Source organism: Fopius arisanus, unplaced genomic scaffold (genome assembly GCF_000806365.1).
Source record: "Fopius arisanus strain USDA-PBARC FA_bdor unplaced genomic scaffold, ASM80636v1 scaffold00063, whole genome shotgun sequence".
Taxonomy (NCBI): Eukaryota; Metazoa; Arthropoda; class Insecta; order Hymenoptera; family Braconidae; genus Fopius; species Fopius arisanus.
In genome coordinates this window covers 276,430-302,268 of record NW_011887802.1, presented here as the reverse complement: position 1 = coordinate 302,268, position 25,839 = coordinate 276,430, and the positions used below count along the sequence as shown (strand labels likewise).

Below are 25,839 nucleotides of genomic sequence, written 5' to 3'. Positions count from 1 at the left end.
CAATTGTTAATTAATAATGACACAGGATTTAGGGGAATTATCACTGTTGAGGACTTTGGGGGTGAATGGTCTAGGGTTGGAGATCATTTAGAAAAATATGCGAAGAGTAGAGAAACCGTAGAGACACTGTGAATGTATTGTGAGAAATACAATTCGTCAAATCGCGCATACGTGTTATGAACCAGTGGCATTGAGCAATACAGTGCCAATACGCAGGCGTCACTACGTGAATCGTTGGTCTTCCCCTTGAAAAGTCAATCTGTCATTTTTTTATCTCTTTTCGTTTTTTTTTCCTGATGGGCTGATTAGGATTGTGAGAATACCGATGATGTAATCGTTTTAAATGGGAAGACTAGAATCTTTCAACAGTCAAATTGGTAAGAAACATTCTTTTTTTTGAGAGATGACATTGGAGATTAGTCGTAGTACACGCCGGCGACAATCGCAAACGCATGATATTCCTGGCTTTCGTAAACGTATGTCGAGTAATTATCCTTTTCGGCATTCCAGAGACAACCAAGTTCTGTGTGCAACCCTTGACCACTTCTCTGGATTATTGATACCATTATGATGTATTTGTAACTGTAATAAATGAATAAATAAATAAATTAGCGCTTTCAAATGGCTAAAGTATAGAATCGTAAAATACTCTACCGCACAAAATCCTTCTTATAAATTTGTTGGCGAATTTCCATGGCTATGTCTTGACAAAGCTTGATACACTTCTTCGATTCATACACTTTAACAGGCTTCAGAGTAGTTGTCATCACATTCTCCAGGATCTTATCAACTGCGGGGCCTTTGAAAGGATTCGCAGACTCTAGCTGATAAGTGTTCTGATATCGTGGCACCTATCACAAATAATGTAAAGAATCCGAAAATAAATTGAAAAAATGGACATAATTTTTGCATGAGGGTGGCTACCTTGAAACCTCCTTTTCCAGTCTTGAAGGCGATACTGCCTCGATGTGGACCTAGAAGAGATGCACTACTACTTCCAATTGCTGTACGAGATATCGAATCCCTTTTGGAGGACCTTTTGCCCCCTGAGACCAGGGACACATGAGAAGGACCTAAAGGATTTTGACATCATCACATCAAACTATAAATAGAATAATAATTTATCTTGTAATTACTGGTAACCATTAAAGATTTATTATCAATATCTTATCATCTTTTACGTTTTTTTACAAATTTCAGAGAAATGATTGGTGCAATAATAATAAAATCAAACAAAATCTCCATCAAATATTTTGGTATTTCGAGTAATGACATCCTTTTAACTCCCAAATATCATAAAAAAAAACTAACCACTCACTCACTGACATGTCGTCCTCTTTCGGAAGTTGAAATCCCAGGAAATCTAAATAAAAATTAAAAATTCGTGACAGCAAAAAATTATCCCCTCATCTTGGTGAACAACAATTAATTGAAGAATAAATTTGTTGATGATAACTCGGAAATCTTGACGATTTTCAACGGTGAAAAGAGTTCCAAATGTTCAAATGGTCGCGGGACTTGAGTCAATTGACGATCAGAGAGCGCATCACATCCTACGGAAATGACGAAAATATCGTCTAGTCTTTCTCACGGACGCTAAAACTCTTGTCTGTATTAATGTGTTGATCAGCAGGTCGACACCATCAGCGAAATTAGTTCTGACCGTTCTGACAATTCAGAATTTAAATCGTTTGATTATCTATTTCTTATGAATTTGGACTATTCTCGTGACAATCAGCTTCATTGATTGTTCCTTTCATTCCTATATTGAAGTGAAAAATTGGTGGAAGAAGAAGTTTCATCAGAGATGTTCCGTAGTGCACCGACTTTCGACAAATTGCTGGGTGAATAATCAAACGTCATACTGACAAGATCTCTCGACATTTGCTTTCACTCATTGCCTGATTTATGGTTTGATTTTAGATAAAGCCACAAGTCATTTGCATTTGGATCCAGACTGGCCCACGATATTGCAAATTTGTGATACGATCAGAGCAGGTGATATACAGTAAGTAAATTGATCTTCAAACAGCTATTGCTTGTTTTACAATTTGTAATGTTAAATGACAAAGCAATTATTTTCCCCCTTAAACGGGTTGTTTGCTTGCCTTCACGTTTTGGCATTATTATCTCTAGCCATAACCATGCATGAGCTGGAACCATTATTATCTTCAAAAAATCTAGTATCCTCTGCTTTTGTCAATATGAAATTCACCAGATTTGTTAGATTTCATTTATATTACCAGTTAATTTTTCGGATGATGTAATCAATTGATTGGTAATTTTCTAGGCCAAAAACAGCTCTTGCCCAAATAAAGAAGAAAATAACAAACCAGAACCCTCACGTGGCCTTCTTTGGCCTCCTGGTCCTCGAATCGTGTGTGAAAAATTGTGGAGCCCTCATTCACGATGAAATCGGCACGAAGCAGTACATGGAACAATTGAAAGAGTTGGTGAAAACCACAACCCACGAGAACGTCAAGGCGAAGACCCTTGAGTTGATTCAGGCCTGGGCGTTTGCATTTAGAAATAGTCCCAAGTATACTGCTGTTAAGGATACCATAAGCATTATGAAGGCTGAGGGATACATATTTCCCCCGTTGAAGGAGAGTGATGCAATGTTCAGTGCTGATACTGCACCCGAATGGGCTGATGGAGAGGTCTGCCATCGGTGTAGAGTTACTTTCGGTGTAATGCAGAGGAAGCATCACTGCCGGGCATGTGGACAAGTATTCTGTGGACAATGCTCCAATAAAACGTCAACTTTACCGAAATATGGAATTGAAAAACCAGTGAGAGTGTGTGATGCTTGTTTCGAGCATGTTAACAGGCCAAGTTCAGCTAATTCCAAGGAGTCTGACCTGCCTGTCGAATATCTCAGTAGCTCTCTAGCCCAGCAACAGCAGGTTCCACCCCGCAAATCAACAGCAGAGCTCCAGGAAGAGGAGGAGCTACAGTTAGCATTGGCATTGAGTCAGAGTGAAGCTGAAGAAAAGGAAAAGGAGAAGAAGAGGATGACTAATTCCTATAAAAATCACACCCCACCTGTTAAGACTTACTCTCCACCTCCATCACCAGGTCCAAGTCCCTCGAAACTCCAAGAAGACGAAGCAGTCGACTCAGAGCTTGTGAAATATCTCAACCGGCAATACTGGGAGGACCGTTCCTCAAAGATCGAGGATCTCCCATCAATACGCCAAGATGTGACATCCCCCTCAGCTCCGAATATCAGTAGTCCGATGCCCCAACGAGTGGTGATCGGCAAGCAACAGAACGGCGAAGTTGACATAAAAATGGATGAGTTCGTTAGTGACCTGCGCTCGCAGGTGGAGATTTTCGTGAATCGAATGAAGAGTAATTCCTCCCGAGGTCGGCCAATCTCCAATGACAGTTTATCCCAGGACCTCTTCATGAATATACCAACCAAGCATTCGAGACTTCTAAAGTACATTCAGGAACACGATGACACTAGAGTCGGTTACGAGGGCCTACAGGATAAGTTGACACAGGTGAAGGATGCCCGAGCAGCCCTTGACGCCCTACGAGAGGAGCACAAGGACAGATTGAGGAGAGAGGCCGAGGAAATCGAGAGGATGAAACAGCTGCAGATGGCTCAGAAGCTCGACATTATGAGGAAAAAGAAGCAGGAGTATCTGCAGTACCAACGAGAGCTGGCACTCCAGAAAATTCAAGAAAGAGAGAGGGAACTGCAGATGCGTCAGGAGCAGCAGAAGCAGCAGTACATAATGGGAAATTACCAGCCAGTTGGAAATTACATGGGACAATCCCAGGGTTCTCCAATTCGTCATATGCATTACACACCTGGCAGTACGTACCCCATGTCCCCAACGAGTCAAGGGATTTACACGTACGGTCCACCACCAATGGGTAATTATCCCATGCCAGGAATGCCAGGGATGCCCTATGGAATGCCCCAAATGCCTTCCAATCATATCCCTCCTCACATGATGTCAAACATCCCAGGTAATCAATCAGATCAGCCTCAAGGACTACCGCAGCAATCTGGCCCTGGCTCTGGCCCTGGCTCTGAGGGAGTGATTCCGTCCAGAGAAGGTATGCCACCACCAGGAATGATGCCCCAAATGGCCAATGTTCCCCCAATGCCGCAGATACCAGGACATCAGATGAGTTTGCCTCAAGCCCAAGGGATGCCAGGGGTACATCCAGGGGTTGGCCACACCCAAGCGATCAATCAAATCCCTCAAATTCCAGGAAATCAAGCAGCTATGAGACCGCCTGGACCGATGGGCATGAGTCAAGTTGGTCCAACAATTCCTCAGCATCCCCCTGGCCCAGCTGGACCCCCTGGAGCTGTTATTTCACAGCAAATGTCTATTCCTAGTCAGCCGCCTCAACAAATACCCTATCAACAACCTGTCGAACAATCCACAACGACTGAAACTGTACCCAAAGCTGAGGACCACTCTGCTGAACCTCTCATTTCATTTGATTAATATGATTTATCCGGATATATTTTGTCCTCATCACGTTAATATAGTTGTTTATATTGCTTTATCTCTGTACCATCCATACTCCTTTCTGATTAATTTTCATTTGTGCTGTAAGGATGTAAACGAAATTCAGAATATACATATACCAATCAGTTGAATTATCTTTATTTATTTTTTATTCAGCGATAGAGAAAATTATTTAATTTTTTTTTAGCATAAAAAGGTAATGTCATCGAACGATTTCGTCGAGTATAGATGTAGAACGAGATTTTCATTTTCGAAGTCCTTTCCTAGATTTCAAAATGACAAGCGGAAACGAGATGGAGATGAATAAACCGACGTTCAGATTTAATAATCATCAGACCACTTTGCCACAAGGTATTTGTACTTCAGTCACAACTCGATTAATTAAATTGGATTCATTTCACAGGGAAAACGATGTACTCACCATAGAAAATAATGAATAAATTAGATCTTTTCCTTTTCAAAAAAAGTGATATAGAAAATAGGGACGAGCTCCGAAAAAGTTCAATCCCAATAATTACTCCTATTCACATTTAACATCATTAACCAATCACACGGTTTCGACCTGTCCCTTCCGTCGAGGTTTCGCCGACGAATCCGAAGCCTGTCCTGAGGTGAAAGAAGTCTCTTCAGAGCATTTCTTAGTCAACACAACATCAGTATTGACAGCTGCGTTGGCAGTCGAAGTATTTGGTTCAATGGTGCTAACTAATTGCATTCCCGAACATCCATTCCCAGTGAACGAACTTTTCCTCAGCCTCATGTCCTCCAGAGGAATCTCTTCACTCCTAGGTCTGGGCATTTTGGGAGAGCCATCCCTTGGTCTAATCCCATTATCATTAGACCTTCCACTCGGTGGACTGACATCCCCCCCAACCCGCCTGCCCACTCCAGTTCTGGGTTCATTCTGCTTTCGCAATTGAGCTGCAAACCCAGGCACCTTATTAACCGTAAACATTCCCCTTTGCTCCTTCAGTCTCTGTCCTCTCCCGACAGTCCTCTCTTGCCTCATCCCCAACAGAGGATAATTCGGTGGAGTTGAGCAATTAGGCAAATTGGTTGGAATATCCAAAAGCTTAGCAATCTGTCCCATCTTCTTCTGCCTAGCCTTGATCCTCCCCTTGGTGAGCCTCTGCTTGGCAGCCATACACCTAATATGATCATCAAAAATAAATTTGGCTGAGAGCAGTGGTAGTCTATTCCCCCCACTAGTGCTCAAAGGTTTATGAATTGTCAGATGAAGACACCTGGAATCATCCTTGTCCCCAGCCACCTCGATATCTTGAAGGAATCCCACCAGCTTGGCTACCCCCCACCCCAGTCTTCTCGTATCAGGCTCCACGAGGATCAGTTGAATGACATCAATCACCAGAAATCTCCGAATCTTCTGGCCATCCTTCCACACTACAGTGCAGGCTATCAAATCACTGTTATTAAGATCCAAGACATTTCCCACTTGCACACAATTCGCAGGATTGGTCAAGGGTAGCTGAGTCTCAGGCTCATTTCCTAGAAGCATTGACAATTCTCTGACCAAAAAAAAAACACGAATGGCTCTTCGCGCTCTCTCAACCTCCCCACAGGGCAGGCGTTTACTGAATTCAATGCCAGTCATTGGAGTGCCAGTGGGAGGCAGCAGAATATTACTATCCATCATCAACCACTCGACATTCAACGGCTTCTTCTGAACCTCGCTGTACTCTTCCTCGAACATATCAAGAAATATATCCTCACTCTTGTAAAAATTCCTGAGCAAAGCAGTGCTTTCTTCTTTGGCAGACTCAATTGCTGCCAGATGTGCATCACAAAGTAAACTCTCCCCATCTGATATGACTAATTTAATCAGTAGTTTTATACTCATCTCGATGGTCACTAGTCTTATTTTAGCATTTGTCTGACAACTGGCTGAGATAACGTGGATTAATTTCTCTATTAAAGCCAAGTTGTACCAATTGCTCGGGTTTTTCACAGCTGACGGTGCAAAGTCCAGAGTCTCTTTGTCTACTCCCTCGTTGCTGATTAATGCGTACAGCAAGCAGAGGGAGAATAAAGTTGCATAATCATTTTCTCTGCAGTTGAGGGAATTGAGGATGGTCTCTAGGAAGGGTTTGGCAAGTGGTCGATGGGTAGAGTTCTCCTCGATGGATTGTCTACTCTGGTTTGGGGAGGAATCAACTTCAAGAGCTAGTCTCTGCTCTTTTTCTTCGTCGGTGACATTGAGGTGCTTGATTTCCTCTTGGGAGGATCCAGGTGTTGTTGAAGGGTTCTCGAGGATCTCTGAGTCTGATGTGGAGGAGTGCTGAGGGCTCGATTGTTCGGGGATGTCCTCCAGCGTCAATGTTTGAAGATCTGAGTGGCCGGATAAGCTTTCTAATGATTTCTCGAGGGTTTCACTCGGTGGGGCAAAGACTATTGATTTGTCAAATGAGGAGAGCTGGTATTCCTCCAGGACTCTGCTAGCTCCATCCTCCACCATGTGGGAGTCTGATTTGAGAATTACAGCAGCTAGGGTTCTCACGAGGGGCTCGTGAGAAACGATGAGGAACACTTGAGAGAGAAGAAATAAGGAGACCACCACACTGACGTGTTTTCGCTCGCCTGGACTCTGCCCTGGGGGAGAGATGGATTTTGTCAGGGAGTAGACATACAACGGGACCAGGAGCTTGTGCAAAAGGTGCTCGGAGAGGACTTTGTTCAGGTCTGGGATGTTCAAGGAGAGGATGTCGTTTAGGTAGTGGAGATGATCGAGATGCTCTGCAACAAGGTCTGAGAGACGATTCTGGCTCTGATGGTCTGCGTCGTTTCGCACACATGTGTCTAGCTCTATTATGTGATTTCCTATGAACCAGACGAGATTGCTGAAGTACGGGGCTGCTGTTCTGTCTCTGATGAAGGCCAACATTGAAGCATCCTCAACGCGGTAAACGTTCAAGGTCAAAGTTCGCACTGCTATTCGCACCATTCCCTCGGAATGATTAAAAAATTTTATCGCCTCGGTGTACAGCGGAAAATCGTTCGTGTGCTGAAAATTGAATATCTCAAGTTTAGGTCTTTGTCGAAGATAATTCATTGAGTTGTAGTGGTAAGACACTCGATTTTGTATGAAATAAAAACCAGAAAATTATGGTAGATGAAAAATTTTCCAAAACAGAATAAACATATGAATAAGAATATTTTTTTCTTTGTGTTAGTTGTTTATTGGATTATCCTAGGGACTAGTCTGCTAATTGTCTATGTAGGTAGAGTAAATGCGTCGAGTGTACCTTGTTTACCTCGTTATAGAAGAAGTGAATAGTATGTGCATTCAATTTGAGACTCAGGGTTTTGAGAAAACTTATGTAATAAGCCATAACTTCCTCATCACTGAAGTCAAATTTGTGCACTATAATACTATTTACGTGATTGTTGCTTAGCAGGTAATCTGGAACAAAGATTTCAAGTTGTCAATCAATTGAAATTTCTGCATAGCATTTGAAACTTACAAAGTGATGTTTCGTTTCGAATATTTTCGAATAGAATGTTGAGCGTCTGTAGTAATTGAACACAGACATAGCTTCCACATTTTTGCTTCATTATCCGAAGGAAAAAGGAGAGCATATTCTTCTCGAGGAAAAAACTGGAACAAAAGCAATAAAATATCAATATAATCTTCATTTAATTTCTGATTAACGGTTGAAGAATTTCAATTCACTGATCATTACTGATGAAATTATTTCAGACTTGCCCAAAAAATTGGGCTCCTTTAAATCAGGTCAGGCATATTATTAAAGTGATTGAAAATGTTGTGAATAATAATAATAATTGGCAACTTACTCGAAAACACTGCTGTCATTTTGATCTCCCCAAATAAGAATCTCAGCAATAGACCTCAACGTCTCCACCAACAAACCCCTGTTATTTTCCGACACCGTATGATTCTTGGACAAAACATTGTATAAATATTTAAGATGTTCCAGTGAATGTGGATTCTTGGGTTTCCAGATTCCACCGCCAAACCAACTTCGACTACGAAACATGTCTCCAGCAGATGAATCCCAAACGCGTAATTAAAAAAAACCTCCCACTCTCACTAAAAACTGTCAATCAGTGGACAAATGAGATAAAAAATCCTCGTCAAGTCTGCATGCCATAATTATTAAAAATTCTAGTTTTCAACTCTGAATCGCACATGATTATCCTGTCTTGACACATTGGTGCATCATTCTTATCTAATTCACGGTCACCCACTGTTATCATTCACTTGTAATTCCTCCAAGACGTTATAATACAGTCATCGTAAGTTTTTATTTTACTTCCCTGGGTACCCCCACACCACGTAGTTACCACTTGTAACCATGTCCCCTACTCTTAAAATCGAAGGAAATACTTATGCTGACTTCAATACACATTATTCTAATGGTGGCGTTTTGCGCACTAGAGCTCCGAGAAGTGGACCACAGAATTAAGTAAATGAATTATTTTTAGATGATTCGCAAGGCAATAATAGCTAAAAATTTGCAATTGGTCAATAATAATTTATTATTTAATAATAATAATTTATTTTCTATAATTTTTTTTTATGATTAATATTATGACCGGAAATTAACACCCTGATGAAATGACAAGTTATGTGTTACCTATTTTAATTAGGAGTAATTTAAAATGGTTGAAAAGTATTTGGAAAATTGTAAAGATTGTCAGGAAACAATTATTCTAGGAACTTTTGGCGTGATTGCATTCCACGAGAAGAGTTTTTTTTGGGGGGTGTTTTAAGTTTGCATAACCTCCAACGACAAATGTAAACAGCTGTTTTCCACGCTTGCGCATGAAATTAACAGCAATTATCTACAATTGGTTTGGGGAGTATTTATGAAATATATGTTGTCGGAGTGTTGACACGAAGAAGTTGTGCCAGTGAGAGGATAATGCAATATGGTATTGGAATAATGAAAGCAAATAGAGGCAAGATGATTTGTAGACGTATCATCTTGAATTAATGTTAGTCATCTGGATAAGGTGAGTTTCTGTTTGGAGTTGGAGTAGATTCAGCTGTACCACTCGATTTACTCCTGTAATCCGTTTTGCTTCATGATTCTCAATGGTCTCAATCGATGACTGCAGATTTAATGATTCCATCTGGATGATTTTACCTAGGTTCTGAGGTAAGAACGAGAAACTGGTTATTCTTCAAATGAATGTTTGTCCTAATTAATGAATTATGAACTTGTACATCCATTGATGGCTTGCACGCGAAAAATTATCACTGAGTAGTTGACATGTTTATAGTTAAATGCTCCAGGGAAACCATAAACTCAGACTTTGAAATGTTGTAGTGGTGCTAACTATATTTTTGATATAATCCAATTTGCAATTGATGTCATTCACGACACTGATGTTCAGATGACTCGCCAAATGACAGAGGTTGGCGATGGAATTGACATTTTCATTATGAACTGAACAAAAGTTCGAGGGATACTATTCGAAATGTCAGAGCCCTCGTGTTCTTCATCAAAGAAAGAGTCGTCCAATGGAGCTTCAGAGGAAAATCCTGGGGTCAAGAGGAAATGGGAAAATTTTCAAAACTGGTTGCACTGCATCTGCGTTGTCACTTTTGACTTGGAGTTGGGACAAGCTGTCGAGGTAGAATCATATTTCTTCATTTTTAACGCATGAAAATCAGATGGGATGAAAAAAATATTCTTATGGGAATTGCATAAACTACTAGCTCTCACCATGAATTTTTTCCAAAGTCCACGAATCTGAGAACGTGAATCTTTACGCTTTTTACGTCTTTGTGGAATTTTTTTGGATTATGTAAAATCGATTTAATAATATTAATCGAATGTAAAATTCGAAATTTCAGGCTATTTACCCGACTCACGTGAAACTCTCAGAATCAGAGAGATCAAATGTGTGTTATCTGGCATTCCCAGACTCAAATTCGGGGTGCATGGGTGATACCCAGTATCACGTGAGGATTCGACAAAACTCAAATTTTCCAACACGTGAACCACCAGCTCTCAAAGAGTACAACAGAAAATCTCCTAGTTTCCTGCAGTTCGATAAGGATTTCTACTGGGGATATGTATACTTCAGGCAAGTTAAAGATAAAACTCTACCCAGGGGGTATTTCCAGAAGGTAATTTTGAAATAGTCGTTTTTTTTAAAAATAATTTTCATCGTTGTGAAGGAATCTTCTTACTGACTCTCGTTATTCACAGAGTGTTGTTCTTATATCAAAATTACCATTCGTCAATTTATTCACTGAATTGTGCGCTTTACTGGCTCCCGAATTTTTCGATGCTGGTAACACAATTATGGATGTCGCAATTCGTGAAATTGACAACTGGCCTCAACCATTGCCAGGACAATTGATACATCTTCCGCTTCTAGGAGTACTCTTCCAGGTAGCAATTACTTCAATTAATTGAATCTAAACTGCCAGTTCTCTAGCCAATACCATTTATAAAACAAGATAAATGCATTAAATGCAAATGCACATTTTATTTCAGACATATATTCCAAACACTAATTACAAGGCTGTAGTGCCTTCCGTGAGTGCAATGGAAGCAGTTAAAACTTCGAAATGCATAAATTCCCTTCGTAGGCTGATAGTAGCATCAGCCTACGAAAGTGACATGTTCCAAAGTCTATCCAATGTAGTGACTCACGTTCACCTCCTCTGGGAGTTGGTGCTTCTCGGTGAGCCAATAGTAGTTATGGCAGGCTCTCCAACAACTTGTGCTGAAATGGTTCAAGCTCTAGTTGCAACGATAGCACCTCTGAAATACTGTGCAGACTATCGTCCATACTTCACAATCCATGATTCTGAGTTTAAAGAGTACACAATGGACGCGCCAACACCTCCAGCTGTAATTCTTGGTGTTACCAATCCATTTTTTGCAAAAACATTGCAAAGGTGGCCACATATTATACGTATAAGCGACGTATCAAACTCTGATAATCAGAAATATCGAATTAAAAAGTCTGAGAGCTTGAAAATACTTGATTCAAAGCCAGGTGTTTACACGCAGTACAAGACATTTTTACAGAAGGATAAAGTCATTTTGAAGAAGTTGTTGAGGGGAACGCAGACTAAGAGACCCAGGGAAGTGCAGACTGCACTTTTGAAAAGACATCTCATGGATTTGACGGAGAGCTTTATGATTCCTCTGGAAAGATATATTGCGAGTTTAATGCCGTTACAGAAGAACATATCGCCGTTTAAGGTATTTATGTAATAACATGACAACACATTTTTTATCCGTAATTTGAACAAAATATTTAACAGAATAATTTTTTAAATTTATATTCCATGGATCATAAATATATTTTTTTTTTAAGACTTTTTGCTATCGTTCAAATTCAATTTCTCGAGATTGTTTAGGGAATTCGATAATTTGGTTATTTCAGGCAACGCCAATACCTCACATGTTCAACCCAGAAGATTTTTTAGCCACTTTGCCCTCTGCGGGTCCTCAATTAACTATAGGAATCAAAGGTGACTGGGTGGGACTCTACAAGCGATTCTTCAGGACTCCAAATTTCTCTGGATGGTTTCTCTCACGTTACACTGAATTAACCCTGAAATTACAAGCTCTGCAACTGGAAGCACTCTCTCAAGCGGTAAAAATTTCAATATTGACATCATAGCAAATTTAAAGAATTTTTTATTCACGCCAAAGTAATAAATCGATAATCATCTCCCGATAATCTGAAATCCACTCAATTTTCCTAGTTCTAAAATTTTTGTAAAAAATTATTTCCCTTGAAAATTTCAGGATCTCAAGAATTGGGTTCAGGATAAAGAAGAAGTAGAAGTAGTCGACATGATTCTACGTATTCGTCAAAAATTAGAAAGGAGTTATCACGAGGATGTGCCAATTACTCAGAGTGTGCGTGAAAAATTGTGTGAGAGGATAGATGATATTACATTAACACTGCCGGAAGACTTGAAGATCATACTCAGTCGAGAATCCTGACGTTTCAATAATTTTTTATTTTTTATCCTAAACTTTTTGTTTACTTTTCCTTTATCCATAAGTTTTTGATGACAGTTCAATTACATCGGGTTTTACAACTAGATTTTTTTTTTTATTCCAATTTCATCTGAGAGATGAGCTGTTCAAAATTGAACGGATTGTAAATAATGAAGATTAATTGAGTTATTACATAGAATTTAATCTTCGTTGATCAATACTGCGTGAACAGATTATACTCATTAAATGGACATAACATTTGTATATAATTTTACATTTGATATAAGAATTCCCTCGATTTCCTGGGATTAATCAATGTAGAAGACGTAATCTCATTATAGACACAATATAGGAAAAATTGGAAATTAATCTCAGAAATGTAATACCGTCAAGGATCCACTGAGCGAAGTCCTCAGTTGTCGGATTTTTCTGAATTTTCTGTGGGCTGATCTACTCATCAAAAAAATCATTTCATACAACAATGTTCGAAATAGTTCAGAGAAAATCGACTCCTTGACGGTAGGAGAATACAGGAATGGATCGGAGGATATTGACGTCATTAAAATATTTATTTTACTAAAACAATTGTGTACACTTTCATTTCCATGAAATTCACCACAGGAGCTGTTTACACAACGAGGATCTCGAAGTTAAAATTCGTCAGCTAGTGAAAATGGGGGAACGCAGAAATATTATTGTGTCTACCAGTTTTCCATTATTTACCATTTCCCAGATTTGCAGGTATACAAGATGTCTCTCTCTTTTACAATCAATGTGTTCTCCGGCTTATCCATAAGGGCTAATCTACCTGGATGGCCACAGGACTTCACCCTCGTCCCCATCTCCTTTTATTGCACCTCGTGGAATATGGAAAAATTTAGCAGTAAGGTTTGGTGACAGTCATATCGTAATCACCTCTTGAAGGGTAAGCGTCTGTGGCAAGTACTTCGTCAAATTCTAAATAATATTTTTCGTTCGAATTTAACTCCACGTGACCACCATTATTTTTTTCAACAGCCCGTGTAGAAGTTTTTCCTCTTTTTTGGTCCCTTTGTTCTTGTGGTTCTTCTGTCTTGTGAATTAATTACCTTGGCAGACTTCATTATGAAAAAAGCAGTTGTGCACCGATACCTGGCTGAGAAGCAATCTCCAGAAAATAGCAGCTCATCGCCAGAATCAGTGATATTACAATTGCAGTTGACCCTTGACGACGCCAATGGTTCCACCACTCAAGAACGGACGACTCCAAATTCTTCTTCCAACGGGTCCAATGATTCGGCAGTAGAAAAGGCAAAGGAAGAGATCCGAGCGCAATTAACGAGACTTGAACTCCAGCAGCAAGCAGACAAGAGAAAAAGAACAGCCCTGATGATGATGCAGGAAGCAATTTGTGATCGTGACGTACTGATCCTACCTCCTAGTGTCAAACAAACTTTTGACGATGTGTTATCGGATGACTATGATTATTATCTACCCCATAAACTGCGGGAGGTGAAGAGATTGCAGAGAGGACGTCGGGAAGGGGAGGCACTGAGAAAAGCTGCTCTCATCGAGAAGGTGCAGTCATTTTGTCAGGAACAGTGCAGATCGCAGACCCGAGTCAATCCAAAAATGTTGGGAAAACACAAATATCTTCTGCGATTCCAACACTCTCGTTAGTCCCATGAAATAATCCTCCAGAGACTCAAAAAAACCGACCACGAACACTTTTTTTTAAATTCAAAATCTGCAGTGGAGAATTCAGCAATAATAATATTCATTTTATACACTTTTGTAAATATTTATGAGAAACGTGAAGCGAGTGAGAGGAAGTAGTTTAGTGCAGATGAAAAAAATCACTCTCACCAAGTCTTAACCAGTGGATCAAGATCTGAAGACACTATGCACGATTTATTTTGTTTCACCGAATTTTGTTGCTCTCAGTCAGTTATTTACATTTTATATCCATCATAATTCCCCATGCACTATTTTTGAGTCCATAATTTATAATTGAGTGTTCAAGAATTTTTACCCAATGTTTATTTTCTTTTATTATATACCACGTTTATACAAGTGATATGCAATCATCTGAGTACATCATTGACACCAGCGTTTCAATCTCACGAATAAGTAGCATATAATATAAACATGATTTTTTGTTGCTCAAAAACAAATTGGTTTTAATAATTTCTTCCGGATTCTAGGTTTAATATTTTTACCCGTGTGAGCAGATTGTAGTATTATCGCCGTTTATATTGAAGAGATTTGTATCGTTATGAAATGATTATTATTTTGTTCTTTCAAAAATACATATGAATACAATTTACTCAAAATACCGTAGTCAATGGACGCTCAATATTTCTAGAAATATTTCTTGAGTTCCTAATCCTACCTATTGTCTGAGTTGTAAATGACTACACCGAGTTGCCAGGTATGAATTTAACTCTCGACTATCGACCTCAAGGTCATCAACTCGGTTTATCTTTGGCCTTTCCACAGCCTTCATCACTTATGATTTGACTATTTAGAATTTAAATTTTAGATTGTAACAGGCTGTTCATCAGTTTTTCGCATGTCCAGAAGCATTAATTAAGCATTTAATTATACATATCCTGATAATTCATTTTCACATCTTTTGAGCCATTTCACAACCTTGAGATACACAGAAATCGGAATCAAAATCTGTAACATACATCAATGATGATTGCAGAAAAATATTAAGAATACAATCTGAGTGATCGTTAAAAAAATAAAATTGCTCTACCTCGATTCCTAAAAAACTTGCGAAAATTGCGTTCGAATTATAATATGCTGGACTCTCTGTGTTCTGTGATCTTATCAATCGAGTTATCACTTTACTTTTTTGAAGTTTTCATTATATTGCTCCCGTTTGAACAGATCGACTTCACGTTTTTCCAACTCCAAGTCTATAATGTTAGCTGCGATGAGTACCGCCCGGCAAGCTGGACTGAAATCTGGGGTGTACAAAATTGGGCGGGTTGAGGATTCATTAGCTTAGGGCTCTTGACAACCCCTGTGAATTAGATAAGCATGCGGAATAAATAAATTGTACGATAATTGCAAGTCATGATGGAATCGATTGAAGGAAAATTTGAATAATAATGACATTTTTTATATTCAAATTTCAGCCAAAAGAATTGCATCATCGACTTTACTTTTACTCCGGACGTTAAACTCTTTACACTTCTTCATGTGAGAGATTCTTGATGCGGTAACACGACGGAAGATCTTGGGGTAAAATGAACATTTTTAAAAAATTGTAACACGACGGGAGATCTTGGTATAAAATGGACATTTTTTAAAAATTGCTCTAAATCAATTTTTGAAACTTTTTCATTTTTAACTATTACCTTACTTGTAACCAGTTTGTACGGCTAGGCAATAAATAACGAAGTACTCTTGAATTCTGTATTAAATTCATGATGAATAAAATTGAGCTAATAATTATTGGGAAAAGATTTGCAGTATAATTAGGAATGAATGAGTTGAACACTTCCGCGCAGTCAAAAAAATTCCTGAACGAGACCGTCGACGACATCTTTCGTACTCGCTTCAACACTAAAATTAAATCCCCCAGTGGAGACGTACGTTGATAACTGATACTATACACTCATGTTTTTCCCATCGCAAAAAAAAAAAATATACCCAAGTATCAGCTGAACTCCGGCAGTCTCCGGTGCACACGATAATTACTTCACAACCCCGAGATGTCAATCATTCCACGGTGACCACCAGCCTCAACACGAAAATATCCATCCTACCTCGTCGAATTATCTTCCGTAGACTTTGAAAAAATCGCGAAAATGTACTAGTGTCAAAAATGAATTCTAAAGATAAAGACAACAAGACCATCGATAAACTGAAACAATTCTTTCGAATAAACAAAGGTAAGTACTCACAGATTCCTTCACAACTGTCAATAAAAGGGATTGAAACCTCGGGGCTATTGGTTATCAGGGAATTACAAGAGTCGAGAGGATTTCACGCTGACCCAGGACATCGAGAAAGTCATAAGCTCAGAGAGCCCTGTGCATCAGAGAACAAGAGCTATTAAAGATCTCTGCGATCCTGTGTTGAATCAACAATGGGAGGACGTGAGTATCTTATAATTGAGACAACTTCATTAACAACTCGAGGTGACAGATGTTCAAGAGTGCTGATGGATAAATTATTGAGCAGCCGTTCATACGCTCTTCTTTCTTATCGTATTCTCCCTCCAAATTGAGTAATAAAAATCCTTTGTAAAACCCTTCAGAGAGCACCGGAGCGTCTGTGGAGTCTAGTGGAAGATCTCCTCCACAAGGACATCCCTCGGGAGCATCGTCAAATAGCCCTGAACTTCCTCTGCTGCTTGGTGCAGGGCCAGTACACAAAGCTCTCCTCCCTGATGCGCGTTAAATTTTTCAACGTTGTAAAATACCACGACATAATCGAGGACATAAGCCCACGACTAGAGCTCCTCCAAAAGCTCACGGACAACGGCAAAGACATTCTCCACTTGGAAGAGAAAATGGGTCCATTCCTCCTGGAGTGGATGCCAATAGTCACAGGTGGTGATGGCAAAAGAGGTGCAGAATTCCTCTCACTCCTGGTGAACGTCATAAAATACAACTCTGCATACATAGACGAGGACATAGTGTCAGGACTGGTTCAGTACATCTGCCACCTCTGCTATTACAGCAACAGTTCAGAGGTTGTTTCAGGTTGCTTAGAGACCCTGGATACCATCGTCGGTTACAACATCAATCTCCAATCCGACTCGTTGCAGACCTTCATAACAGCCTTATGTAGATCAGTCAACGTCGAGAGTTACTGTCAGATCAGCTGGAAGATAATGAGAAATCTTCTGGGGACTCACATGGGCCACTCAGCCCTTTACACCATGTGCAGACTCCTCCAGGACCCAAACTTCCAACGAGACGTTCGTCTCCTCCGAGGTGCTGTTTTCTACGTGAATATGGGCCTCTGGGGTACCCACAGGATCCACAAGCTCAAGTGCACCCCCATCTCAGTCCTTCCATCCTTCATTCAAGCCCTGAAGTGCAACCACCCAATCGTGATGTACGAGGTTACCCTCTCGATTCAGCGTCTGGTCAACAAATTCGGTGCTGAGCTCCAGGAGCCGACCTGGGGAATTGTCCTTGATATTATCGAAGAAGTAATAGCACATACTGAGACCAGCAATCAACCAGCTACAAGACAAGTCTCTTCCAGCCTCCATGAGACAATAAACAGCATCGAGAATCTGGTGGACACATCCCAGTACAATGGCTGCCTCCAGCGATTCTACGAGCTCGTGGAGAGATGCTCTGATGCTCGACCTGAGATATCCATTCTCAAACTCATCGATCACAGGGCTGCGTCCATAGGTCCCACGTACTACAAATGGCAGTCGAAGTTAGCTACACTGATGGAACGATACTACAAGACAGAGACAAGAACTAACATCAGGGTTAAGGTGTTGGACGTTGTGACTAAGGTCATTCAAGTAAATAGGTCTAGGTACGAGGACGAGTTGATCGAGAGAATTGTCGTTCCTTATATCCAACACGTCGACGTAGATCCAGATATAACAATTCGAAATGTGGCTGCCAATCTTCTCGTCGATCTCTGTCACGAGTGCGAGACCAAAAGGTGCCTGGAGCTCCTGGATATTCTCGAGAAAATCATAAACAAACCGTTCGCCGCAGACACTCCAATCTCAGCGGATGCCGACATAAAAGATATAAAGACAGCTGTCGTTGGAGTGATAAAGGTCCTAGTCATAAAAATCTATAATCTACCATCGAGTCATGCTATTCGTGCCTACAGGATCCTAGTCAGCCACCTAGAGCAGCACTACAAAGATCCCCACATATTCCACGAGATATCGGCAATCAGATATCTAGTATTCGAGTGTTTCTTGAAGATTCGAGCGAATTCTCTCTATCATCTGGGATTTCCTGACTGTACCACAGGGATTGTCACGTCTTTCAGTGCTTATTTAGTCCTGGAGCATGCACCCTCGCCCCCTGATCGTCTGTCCTCCGGTGGCGGAGGGAACAGTCCTCCACCACCACTGAGCCCAGCACCTCTCCAACACATCTCCTGTCAAGTTACTCATCTGTCTCTAGCCCATGCCTGCAAGGCTGTGATCTCCTGTATAAAACAGGAGAAAGACTGGAAAGTCCTTCAGTTGATCCTGAAGGAGATGCCCCAGGTGATGCAGAACAGGGCGTTAATTCTCTCAAGACACAGTAACGATATCGATTATCTCGCAGCTGCTCTCTGCTCCATGGTCAGTGACAAATCCCTGAGACTCCCAGAATCCCTCTACAATGTACCCCAGAAATTCACACTCTCTGATTTTCGAGCTCATGTTTTCCCTGTCCTGGCTTCCCTAGCTTCCTACCACGCACACCTGGAGCCAAACCTCCAACAACGATTGATCAAGTGCCTGGAGGTCGGTCTCACAGCAAAATGTGCCAGTCAATGCGTCACAAGTCTCACCACCTGCACCCTGGAGATGCGAGACGCGATGAATAAATTATTATCTGAAGTTTTACTGAATCTCTCAAAAATATCTGCAACCGTTCACATTGCCATCCCCATACTGGAGTTCCTCTCGACGTTGACGAGGCTTCCCAAGGTCTTCGCTAGCTTCATTGGTGATCAGTACATGTCTGTCTTCGCAATCCTCCTTCCCTACACAAATCCTTTCAAATATAATCATTACACCGTGTCACTTGCACATCACGTAATCGCTGTTTGGTTCTTGAAGTGTCGTCTGCCCTTCAGGAGGGACTTTGTCAAATTCATCACGACTGGTCTCAAGGCGAATGTCCTGGTGCCGTTCGAGGAGGGACAGCTGATGAAGAGTGACTTCAGTTCGATCAATGAAGACTCGTCAAACAGGAAGAGAAGCTCGAGTCTGACTGAACAAGGGAGCAGAGGACGCAGGGAGAGACCCATGTTATCCAATAGAATGCTGGGAGGGGATTTGAAACCAGAGATTAATGAGTCCCTCAAAACCTTCCACAATGAGCTGACTGAGACTTGTGTAGACCTCATGGCCCGGTACACCTTCTCCACGTACACAGCCAGACCCAAACGACTGCCAGCTGCTGATTTCCTCCTGAAGGAGGGACATTCCATGACTTGGCTCCTTGGCACTCGATTGATCACTATTACAACGAGTGGGTGCAGCAATAAAGCCATGAGGGGTGGACTCTGTGATAACTGCTGGGTCGCGTGTAAATCAGCTTCCACCCCTGATTATCTGAGTAGAAGTGGAACTGCGGGATCTGGTGGGATTCAGAGGAGGACCTCTAGCACAGAGGGATCGAAGGAGGAAGGCAGCAGGCTGTCGAGGCAATCCTCATCGAATACTGCAGCTAATTCTCCCACTGAGGAAAATAAAAAACTTGAGTGTGAGGATGGGGATGGAAGACAGGATAAATCCAGAGAGTTGTCTGGGGATAAAGGGGATGGTACGTCTTCACAGCAGTCGCAGCAGTCAGAGCCTAATAAACTCGAGCAGATTCTCAGTGATCAAAAAGTAGAGGAGCATTCTCCGTGCGCTTGCTGGTGTCAAGGCTGGGCTGAGATCTACGTTCGAAGACCCACTGGTGACATGTCCTGGATCATGAGGATTCAAAACTCCATGCAATTCGATGTACCCCCGGACTTCCCTCTCCAGGATATCACTGCTTTGTACATGCCAACGCCCGAGGTTACCACGAATAACAGGAGTCAGGAGTCAACGACAACCACAGATTCCCTGGATTATGAGGTCGAGGACAGATCTGATGGGAATATGAAACCACCAGTGCTCGAGCCTCTACCTCTGACTCTGGTGAATCCCAAGTCATCGAGATCCGAGTCCGGGCCAATTGCCATTCCTGGGTCCCCAGGGAGACCTAGTCCTTCGCGGCAGAGCTCCAGGGACAGCACTGAGAGCCTAGAGGATGGCGATGACGACTCGAGGAGATCTAGGAATCCTGTCAGGAGATCCAACTCCAGTCCGGAAATGAGCGCCAGTTGGAAGAATCCATTTTTGAATAAGGAAAAACTGGTTCTGCAGAATGATCCTCAGATCAATCCGGAGTTCGACGTGAAGCTTGATGCTGAGCTGAAAAAACATGCTAAAAACGCTTATGCCAAGGATATGAGAGTGAGTTGCGAGGCTATTCCTGAGGAGATCGCTGGGATGGGAACGACTCCACCTGCAGTTGAACATGCTCCAGATCAGATGAATGTGCTGAGGTCGCAGCATTCATATCCAGGTGCCACCCATGGTCTCCACCAAACGTCCAGCAGTAGCAGTACTTCGAGCAGTACAAGCAACACAGTTCCAGCGTCACCAACAGCATTAACTCAGAGTCAGGCCGCCAGTCATCTCTTCGTCCAAACGAGGCAATCTCAGGTCCTCGGACAACACCACGTCCAGTCAAAGCCCCCTCAGTCCCCAACCCAATTATACTCTAGGTCGTCCTCTACCTCGGATTCTAGTCTGAAACAAATAGCCCAGAGCATCGACACGAAGCCCCCAATCGGAAGGATTTTCGATAAAAAGGACGATAGACCAGACCCATCCTCACTGCCACCCTTCGCCTTTCGTGATCGAGGCCACACTATTTCTGTGATGTCACCTGTAAAGCAGTCAAGGGAGTGGGAGAGCATAAGAAGAGGTACAAATCCACCGGCGAGAGTCAAAGAGGCGCCAAGAACTGGAATAAATCCCAGTTTTGTTTTTCTCCAGCTTTATCACACCGCATACTTCGGTGCCAGCAATGAAAAGCCTCTGCTTGTCCCTCAGACGACTGCTGTCCAGAGAGCAGTGACGAATCTCGACAGAATTCAGCCCTACGAGACTCACAAAATAGGCGTTCTCTACGTGGGTCCTGGTCAGACCTCGAACGAAGTAGAAATTCTGGCGAATCAGCACGGCTCATTAAGGTACACTGAATTCCTCCAGAGGCTGGGGACCCTCATCAGACTCAGGGATGCTGATGAGAACGTTTTCCTCGGTGGTCTCGACAGAAATGGCGAGAATGGCAATTTTGCCTACATCTGGCAGGACGACGTCACCCAAGTTGCTTTTCACGTGGCGACACTCATGCCCACTAAATCCAGTGATCCCAAGTGCACTTCTAAGAAACAACATATTGGGAATAATTATGTTTCTGTGGTTTATAATGAGAGTGGGGAACAGTATAATATACAGACGGTCAAGGGACAGTTCAATTATGCATGTGTCGTGATACAGCCTCTGGATCATGGGACCAATCAGGTGACTGTGCAAGCTAGAGAGGAACTCGCTGAACATATTGGTCATAGTGAACCGAAAATCATCTCTGATCAGAATCTCGCCATCCTCTCCAGGCAGCTGGCGTTGCATGCCAATGTAAGTGAAATTTCTTAATTAATTAATTGGATGATTGGAATGACTCAATTATCTTCTCTTCTCTTTTCATCATCTATTAGAATTGAATAAATAAAATAGAGAACGCGGTTGTATTTTCTCGTGGTCAATGATTTTGCAATTGCATTTGTTCAGCTTGCTTCGATGGTCTCTTCATCCTTGAAACAAAACGGCCACAATCCATACGCATCCAACTGGCTAGAACGTTTGCGTCACATAAAACGACTGAGAAAACGTATTCAGGACACAGCGAACAGTAATCCGGATGGTCCGAATGATGAGTCCTCGTCCAGGCCGAATAAAAGAGTTCAGATGGACGACTTCACCGAGTACACAACATGATTCAGCTTTGTGATTTATTGATGGAGATATATTTGCTGATATTTTTTTGTGCAAAAGAACATTCTTATACGTTAATAAATGAATAATGTGAATTGATAATGAATTAATTAATAATCCTTTAAATCACTCCTCGTCAGAAAATGAAGACAATGTCCCAATAATTTTTTATTGTTTTATTTTTTATTTGTAGTAATTGTAATTGCATACATTTCTTGGTTTTGTCTGAATAGGAAGCTATGTACAAAATGTTTTCATTCCTTTTTTCTTGTTTGAATGAATGAAATTTCGAAGAAGTGGTGAAATGTAATAGGGTACGCACATTTTTTTAATAGTGACGTCCAATAATTTTGAATAAATGGTAATCATCGGGGAAGAAATTCTTTTCCGCGTTACGATTAATCGTATTTACAAATAAAGAACGATCTCGACAGTGAAATATTTTATTTGAAACTCAATGGGCTTGGCGACGATTCTCTCGCGTATAAATGCAAAATGAGAAACTTTTACAGATAAATCATTACATTTCACCACTTCCCATGGATATCGAAAAAGTGATGATCATCGATGAAAAAAATTCATCCCCATTATAATGCTTTCAGCAATAGTATTTACAAAAAAGGCCCGATTAATCAAAAATATTTATAAGTTCGTATGCAAATGAATTTCTACAATCTCAATTGCCAAACGAATATCACTTTTTTGACTATTAACCATTACATCATTACAAATTAAATTTTTCATTCAGAAAAAATTAGTCGAGAACATGAATTGAAGCGTTTTTCTTTTTATTTTTATCATTAAATCGTTCTACGGTCTAGAAATTCTTCATCATCGAGTGCAATTTGGAATGAGAATACAGAAAATTGAATTTTACAAAGATCGATATCACCTCGAGGCAGTCAATAATTATTTGAAACATTAGACGATTTATAATTCATATGCGTTGAATATGCAGGAAAAGGATGTATTCAAATAAATCATACAAAAAAAAATATAACGCGGGACAACTATTGATTTGTTGAATTTTTCTGAGTTGTTTCATTGGGAGGAAAATGGTACAGAGATAATGCACCGAATATTATAATATTATTCACAGCATTACTTAATTTTGCATAATTATTCCTCGTAAACCTTAGATCAAATAGTAATATTCTACAAAGCTAATTCGCTATGGTTACCACAATGTACATAATTTTTCAATTTTTCGTTTTCAGTCTAAACTTTCATTAATGATTTACGCAATAATTGAATCAGAAATAAACCGAATAAAATAATAACTATTCATCCCATGATATTCCTCTGGAATACGTAAATCCTTAGTTCATCCATCTAGTGCAAAATTAATGAATTAAGATTAATCATTATCTCTCGTTTAATTTTAAATTTTTTAGTTAAACCATCGATATTGTGACATTTATCGCGAGATTCCCATTGTCGGCGAAACGTCGTGCGATAGACGTATCGAAAACAAGACAATCCGATGCTAAGATAGCACAACAAACACCCTCGTGTATTGAACGTGGCATTGCCTCCCAGGTGAGTTTACGACGATTACCATTTAACTCTAGTCTGTATGAAAAATTTTCCGCCTGTTTACGTGATCCAATCAACTGGGCAATAGCAAAAAATTGCTGGTGCCCATCGTACTTCTCCTGTTTCTCCAGAACGAGCATAAAATTATGACCGAAGCATGACTGCATCATGACCCAGTCAACAGCACCCGGTAAATTAATGTCTGTCGCCAAAAATACGATATCTTCACCTTGAAGTGTTGTGATGCTTTTGTGGCTCATAACAAGGTGGGGCATCACTTCCTCGAGGGATCCCTGCCATTTGCAGGATGCACCAGGACAAGGACAGCTGTATGGACGGAATTCACAAGCATCCTCGTGGTCGGGCTTCTCAATGTGCACCATTGACACGGTGCAACCACACGTTGAGTATTTGCAGGGGAACATAACGTTACTCGCTACCTTCTCCATCGCAAGATTCCTAATATTACCTAATGGACCACGACACGTTGGACAACAGCTCAACTTCGGTCGACAATTGCTGCAGACCAAGTGTCCACTCTGACATTGCAGAATCGGTGGTAAGACGTATTCGAAGCAAACAGGACACTCGAACAAACTAGCCAAATCTGTGGAGCTACTTGATGCTGATACAGCTGTTGCTGAAGTACTGGCAACAACTCCTCTGCCCCTTTTTCCGGTGCTAATATTTAACTGAGCCATTGTTTACGTGCCCCAGCCGCTCCTTCACCCTCAAACTCAATAACTCGTATGCACAAATCAAATGATAATTTAGGAAGATATTCAACGCCTCCACGATCTGAAAATTCATCAAATAAATTGTCAGTCAATTTCCACAATCAATGAATTATCCCACCCGATAAATGTCTTAATCAATTCCACGTACTTGTCGTTAAACGAGATAATCAGGTTGATTAGGCGCTGGCATCAAATCAAATGCTCATAAGGGCGAAATTTGTCATCATGAAGAATAAAATTAATAAAAATAAAAAACAAAAAGATAAACCCACGACGGCGACGACGCCGATGTGGGGCAACGCCTTCACATCATCCAGGTAAATAGACTCGTTTATCGCCCTTCACAGGACACAATCACGATAAAATACAAGTTCCACTTGTCACACCGAAAATAAGAAAACATAAAATGAACATATGCAGTGGGCCAATGAGTTTTATCACTATGTAAGGTTATTACATGGCTAATGCCAACACCAGTGATGCATCAGTGAGTTGCGCAAGCCTTCTCATGACCGATCACATAAACGTGCGACATAATCGAGGGTCACTACACTTTTTCCACCAATACCCGATGTTTTTCCCTCGTTCATTCACCTATATTTGTTTTCGGCAGATCTACTATGTGATAGACTTTTTCCCTTTTTTTTTCCTCCGGAATTATGGCCAATGGAGAATAAGGAGAGAGTCTACTTTTCCTCTGAGTTCATTCTCACACATAACTCGAGGATTTATATCCGTTTATATTAGTTTATAGTGGTTTACATATCCGCACTGACGTGGGATCTTTTTCTTCTCTCGGCGGCTATTTTTTTTAACTGATGAATTGTTATTGATGACAGAATTGTCTGGAGGAGTTGGAATAATGTCAGGGGTGAAATGACGACGACCACGGAGAATCAACTGAATAATATTTCTTTCAGGATTATAATGGTTGAGGGGAGAAGTGCAACGGATAAGGATGATCAAAGAGGATTGACTGAAGTAGAGGCTCAGGTCTTGGGGTTTGAGTGACCCCAGAGGCATCGTAGTAGCCGACCCCATAAGAGGGAGGGCACCACACGCAACGCTGGGGTATCTGTCGTTAGCCGACTCAGCGACATTTCAGTAGTATCCCTCCAGCTTCCCTTTTAATAACTCTGAGCTCTTCGATGCCTCAGATTCCACTGACTGGAATTTTTGACGAACTGATTTCAAAGCCTCCGACTGCTGATTATTTGTGCTTGAACGAATTAACAGTTATTAAAAATATCTTCACAAATTTGTCAGTGATGTTTACTTGATTTACTTCAATAATAATTTAATATCGTACTTACCGTTTTGGGCGGAGATGGATTATCTGGAAAATATAATTTACTCCGAAATTTGGACTG

The 25,839-nt window shown here is 40.9% G+C and overlaps 6 protein-coding genes and 1 long non-coding RNA gene across 10 annotated transcripts in view; 4 read left to right on the top strand and 3 right to left on the bottom strand.

Annotated features, from left to right (window-relative positions):
* Positions 1–582, bottom strand: part of LOC105268946 (probable protein phosphatase DDB_G0282105) — a gene marked incomplete in the record, with an annotated part of 5,201 nt that extends 4,619 nt beyond the window's left edge. Inside the window, 1 exon segment of the mRNA XM_011308877.1 lies at positions 1–582.
* LOC105268948 (uncharacterized) lies at positions 292–633 on the top strand. The gene is made up of 2 exons (XR_892387.1): positions 292–377; positions 511–633. It is a non-coding gene; the product is annotated as an uncharacterized lncRNA (long non-coding RNA).
* A 961-nt stretch (positions 634–1,594) lies between these two features.
* On the top strand, positions 1,595–4,630 carry Hrs (Hepatocyte growth factor regulated tyrosine kinase substrate). The gene is made up of 3 exons (XM_011308874.1): positions 1,595–1,844; positions 1,924–2,008; positions 2,291–4,630. Exons 1-3 carry the CDS (start codon positions 1,808–1,810, stop codon positions 4,473–4,475), a joined length of 2,307 nt encoding a protein of 768 aa, XP_011307176.1. The 5' UTR covers positions 1,595–1,807; the 3' UTR covers positions 4,476–4,630.
* ema (C-type lectin domain containing ema) lies at positions 4,622–8,529 on the bottom strand. Of its 2 annotated transcripts, none has more exons than XM_011308875.1 (4): positions 8,310–8,529; positions 7,979–8,112; positions 7,760–7,917; positions 4,622–7,518 (listed from the first exon to the last, which is right to left on the bottom strand). In XM_011308875.1, exons 1-4 carry the CDS (start codon positions 8,510–8,512, stop codon positions 5,047–5,049), a joined length of 2,967 nt encoding a protein of 988 aa, XP_011307177.1. In that variant the 5' UTR covers positions 8,513–8,529; the 3' UTR covers positions 4,622–5,046. The 2 variants fall into 2 exon arrangements, with proteins under 2 accessions (XP_011307177.1, XP_011307178.1); XM_011308876.1 differs by having other exon boundaries at positions 7,769–7,917.
* Positions 8,530–9,126: 597 nt separating this feature from the next.
* On the top strand, positions 9,127–12,477 carry LOC105268943 (protein DENND6A). Of its 3 annotated transcripts, none has more exons than XM_011308873.1 (8): positions 9,127–9,491; positions 9,630–9,637; positions 9,876–10,115; positions 10,339–10,614; positions 10,697–10,882; positions 10,988–11,704; positions 11,889–12,101; positions 12,257–12,477. In XM_011308873.1, exons 3-8 carry the CDS (start codon positions 9,960–9,962, stop codon positions 12,455–12,457), a joined length of 1,749 nt encoding a protein of 582 aa, XP_011307175.1. In that variant the 5' UTR covers positions 9,127–9,491; positions 9,630–9,637; positions 9,876–9,959; the 3' UTR covers positions 12,458–12,477. The 3 variants fall into 3 exon arrangements, with proteins under 3 accessions (XP_011307175.1, XP_011307174.1, XP_011307173.1); XM_011308872.1 differs by having other exon boundaries at positions 9,597–9,637; XM_011308871.1 differs by having other exon boundaries at positions 9,127–9,637.
* Positions 12,478–16,114: 3,637 nt separating this feature from the next.
* On the top strand, positions 16,115–22,260 carry gig (tuberin). The gene is made up of 4 exons (XM_011308870.1): positions 16,115–16,341; positions 16,412–16,548; positions 16,710–21,839; positions 21,993–22,260. Exons 1-4 carry the CDS (start codon positions 16,275–16,277, stop codon positions 22,197–22,199), a joined length of 5,541 nt encoding a protein of 1,846 aa, XP_011307172.1. The 5' UTR covers positions 16,115–16,274; the 3' UTR covers positions 22,200–22,260.
* A 97-nt stretch (positions 22,261–22,357) lies between these two features.
* Positions 22,358–25,460, bottom strand: LOC105268941 (E3 ubiquitin-protein ligase SIAH1). Its single transcript, XM_011308867.1, has 2 exons — positions 24,618–25,460; positions 22,358–24,530 (listed from the first exon to the last, which is right to left on the bottom strand). Exon 2 carries the CDS (start codon positions 24,431–24,433, stop codon positions 23,591–23,593), a length of 843 nt encoding a protein of 280 aa, XP_011307169.1. The 5' UTR covers positions 24,434–24,530; positions 24,618–25,460; the 3' UTR covers positions 22,358–23,590.
* Between the last annotated feature and the right edge of the window lie 379 nt (positions 25,461–25,839).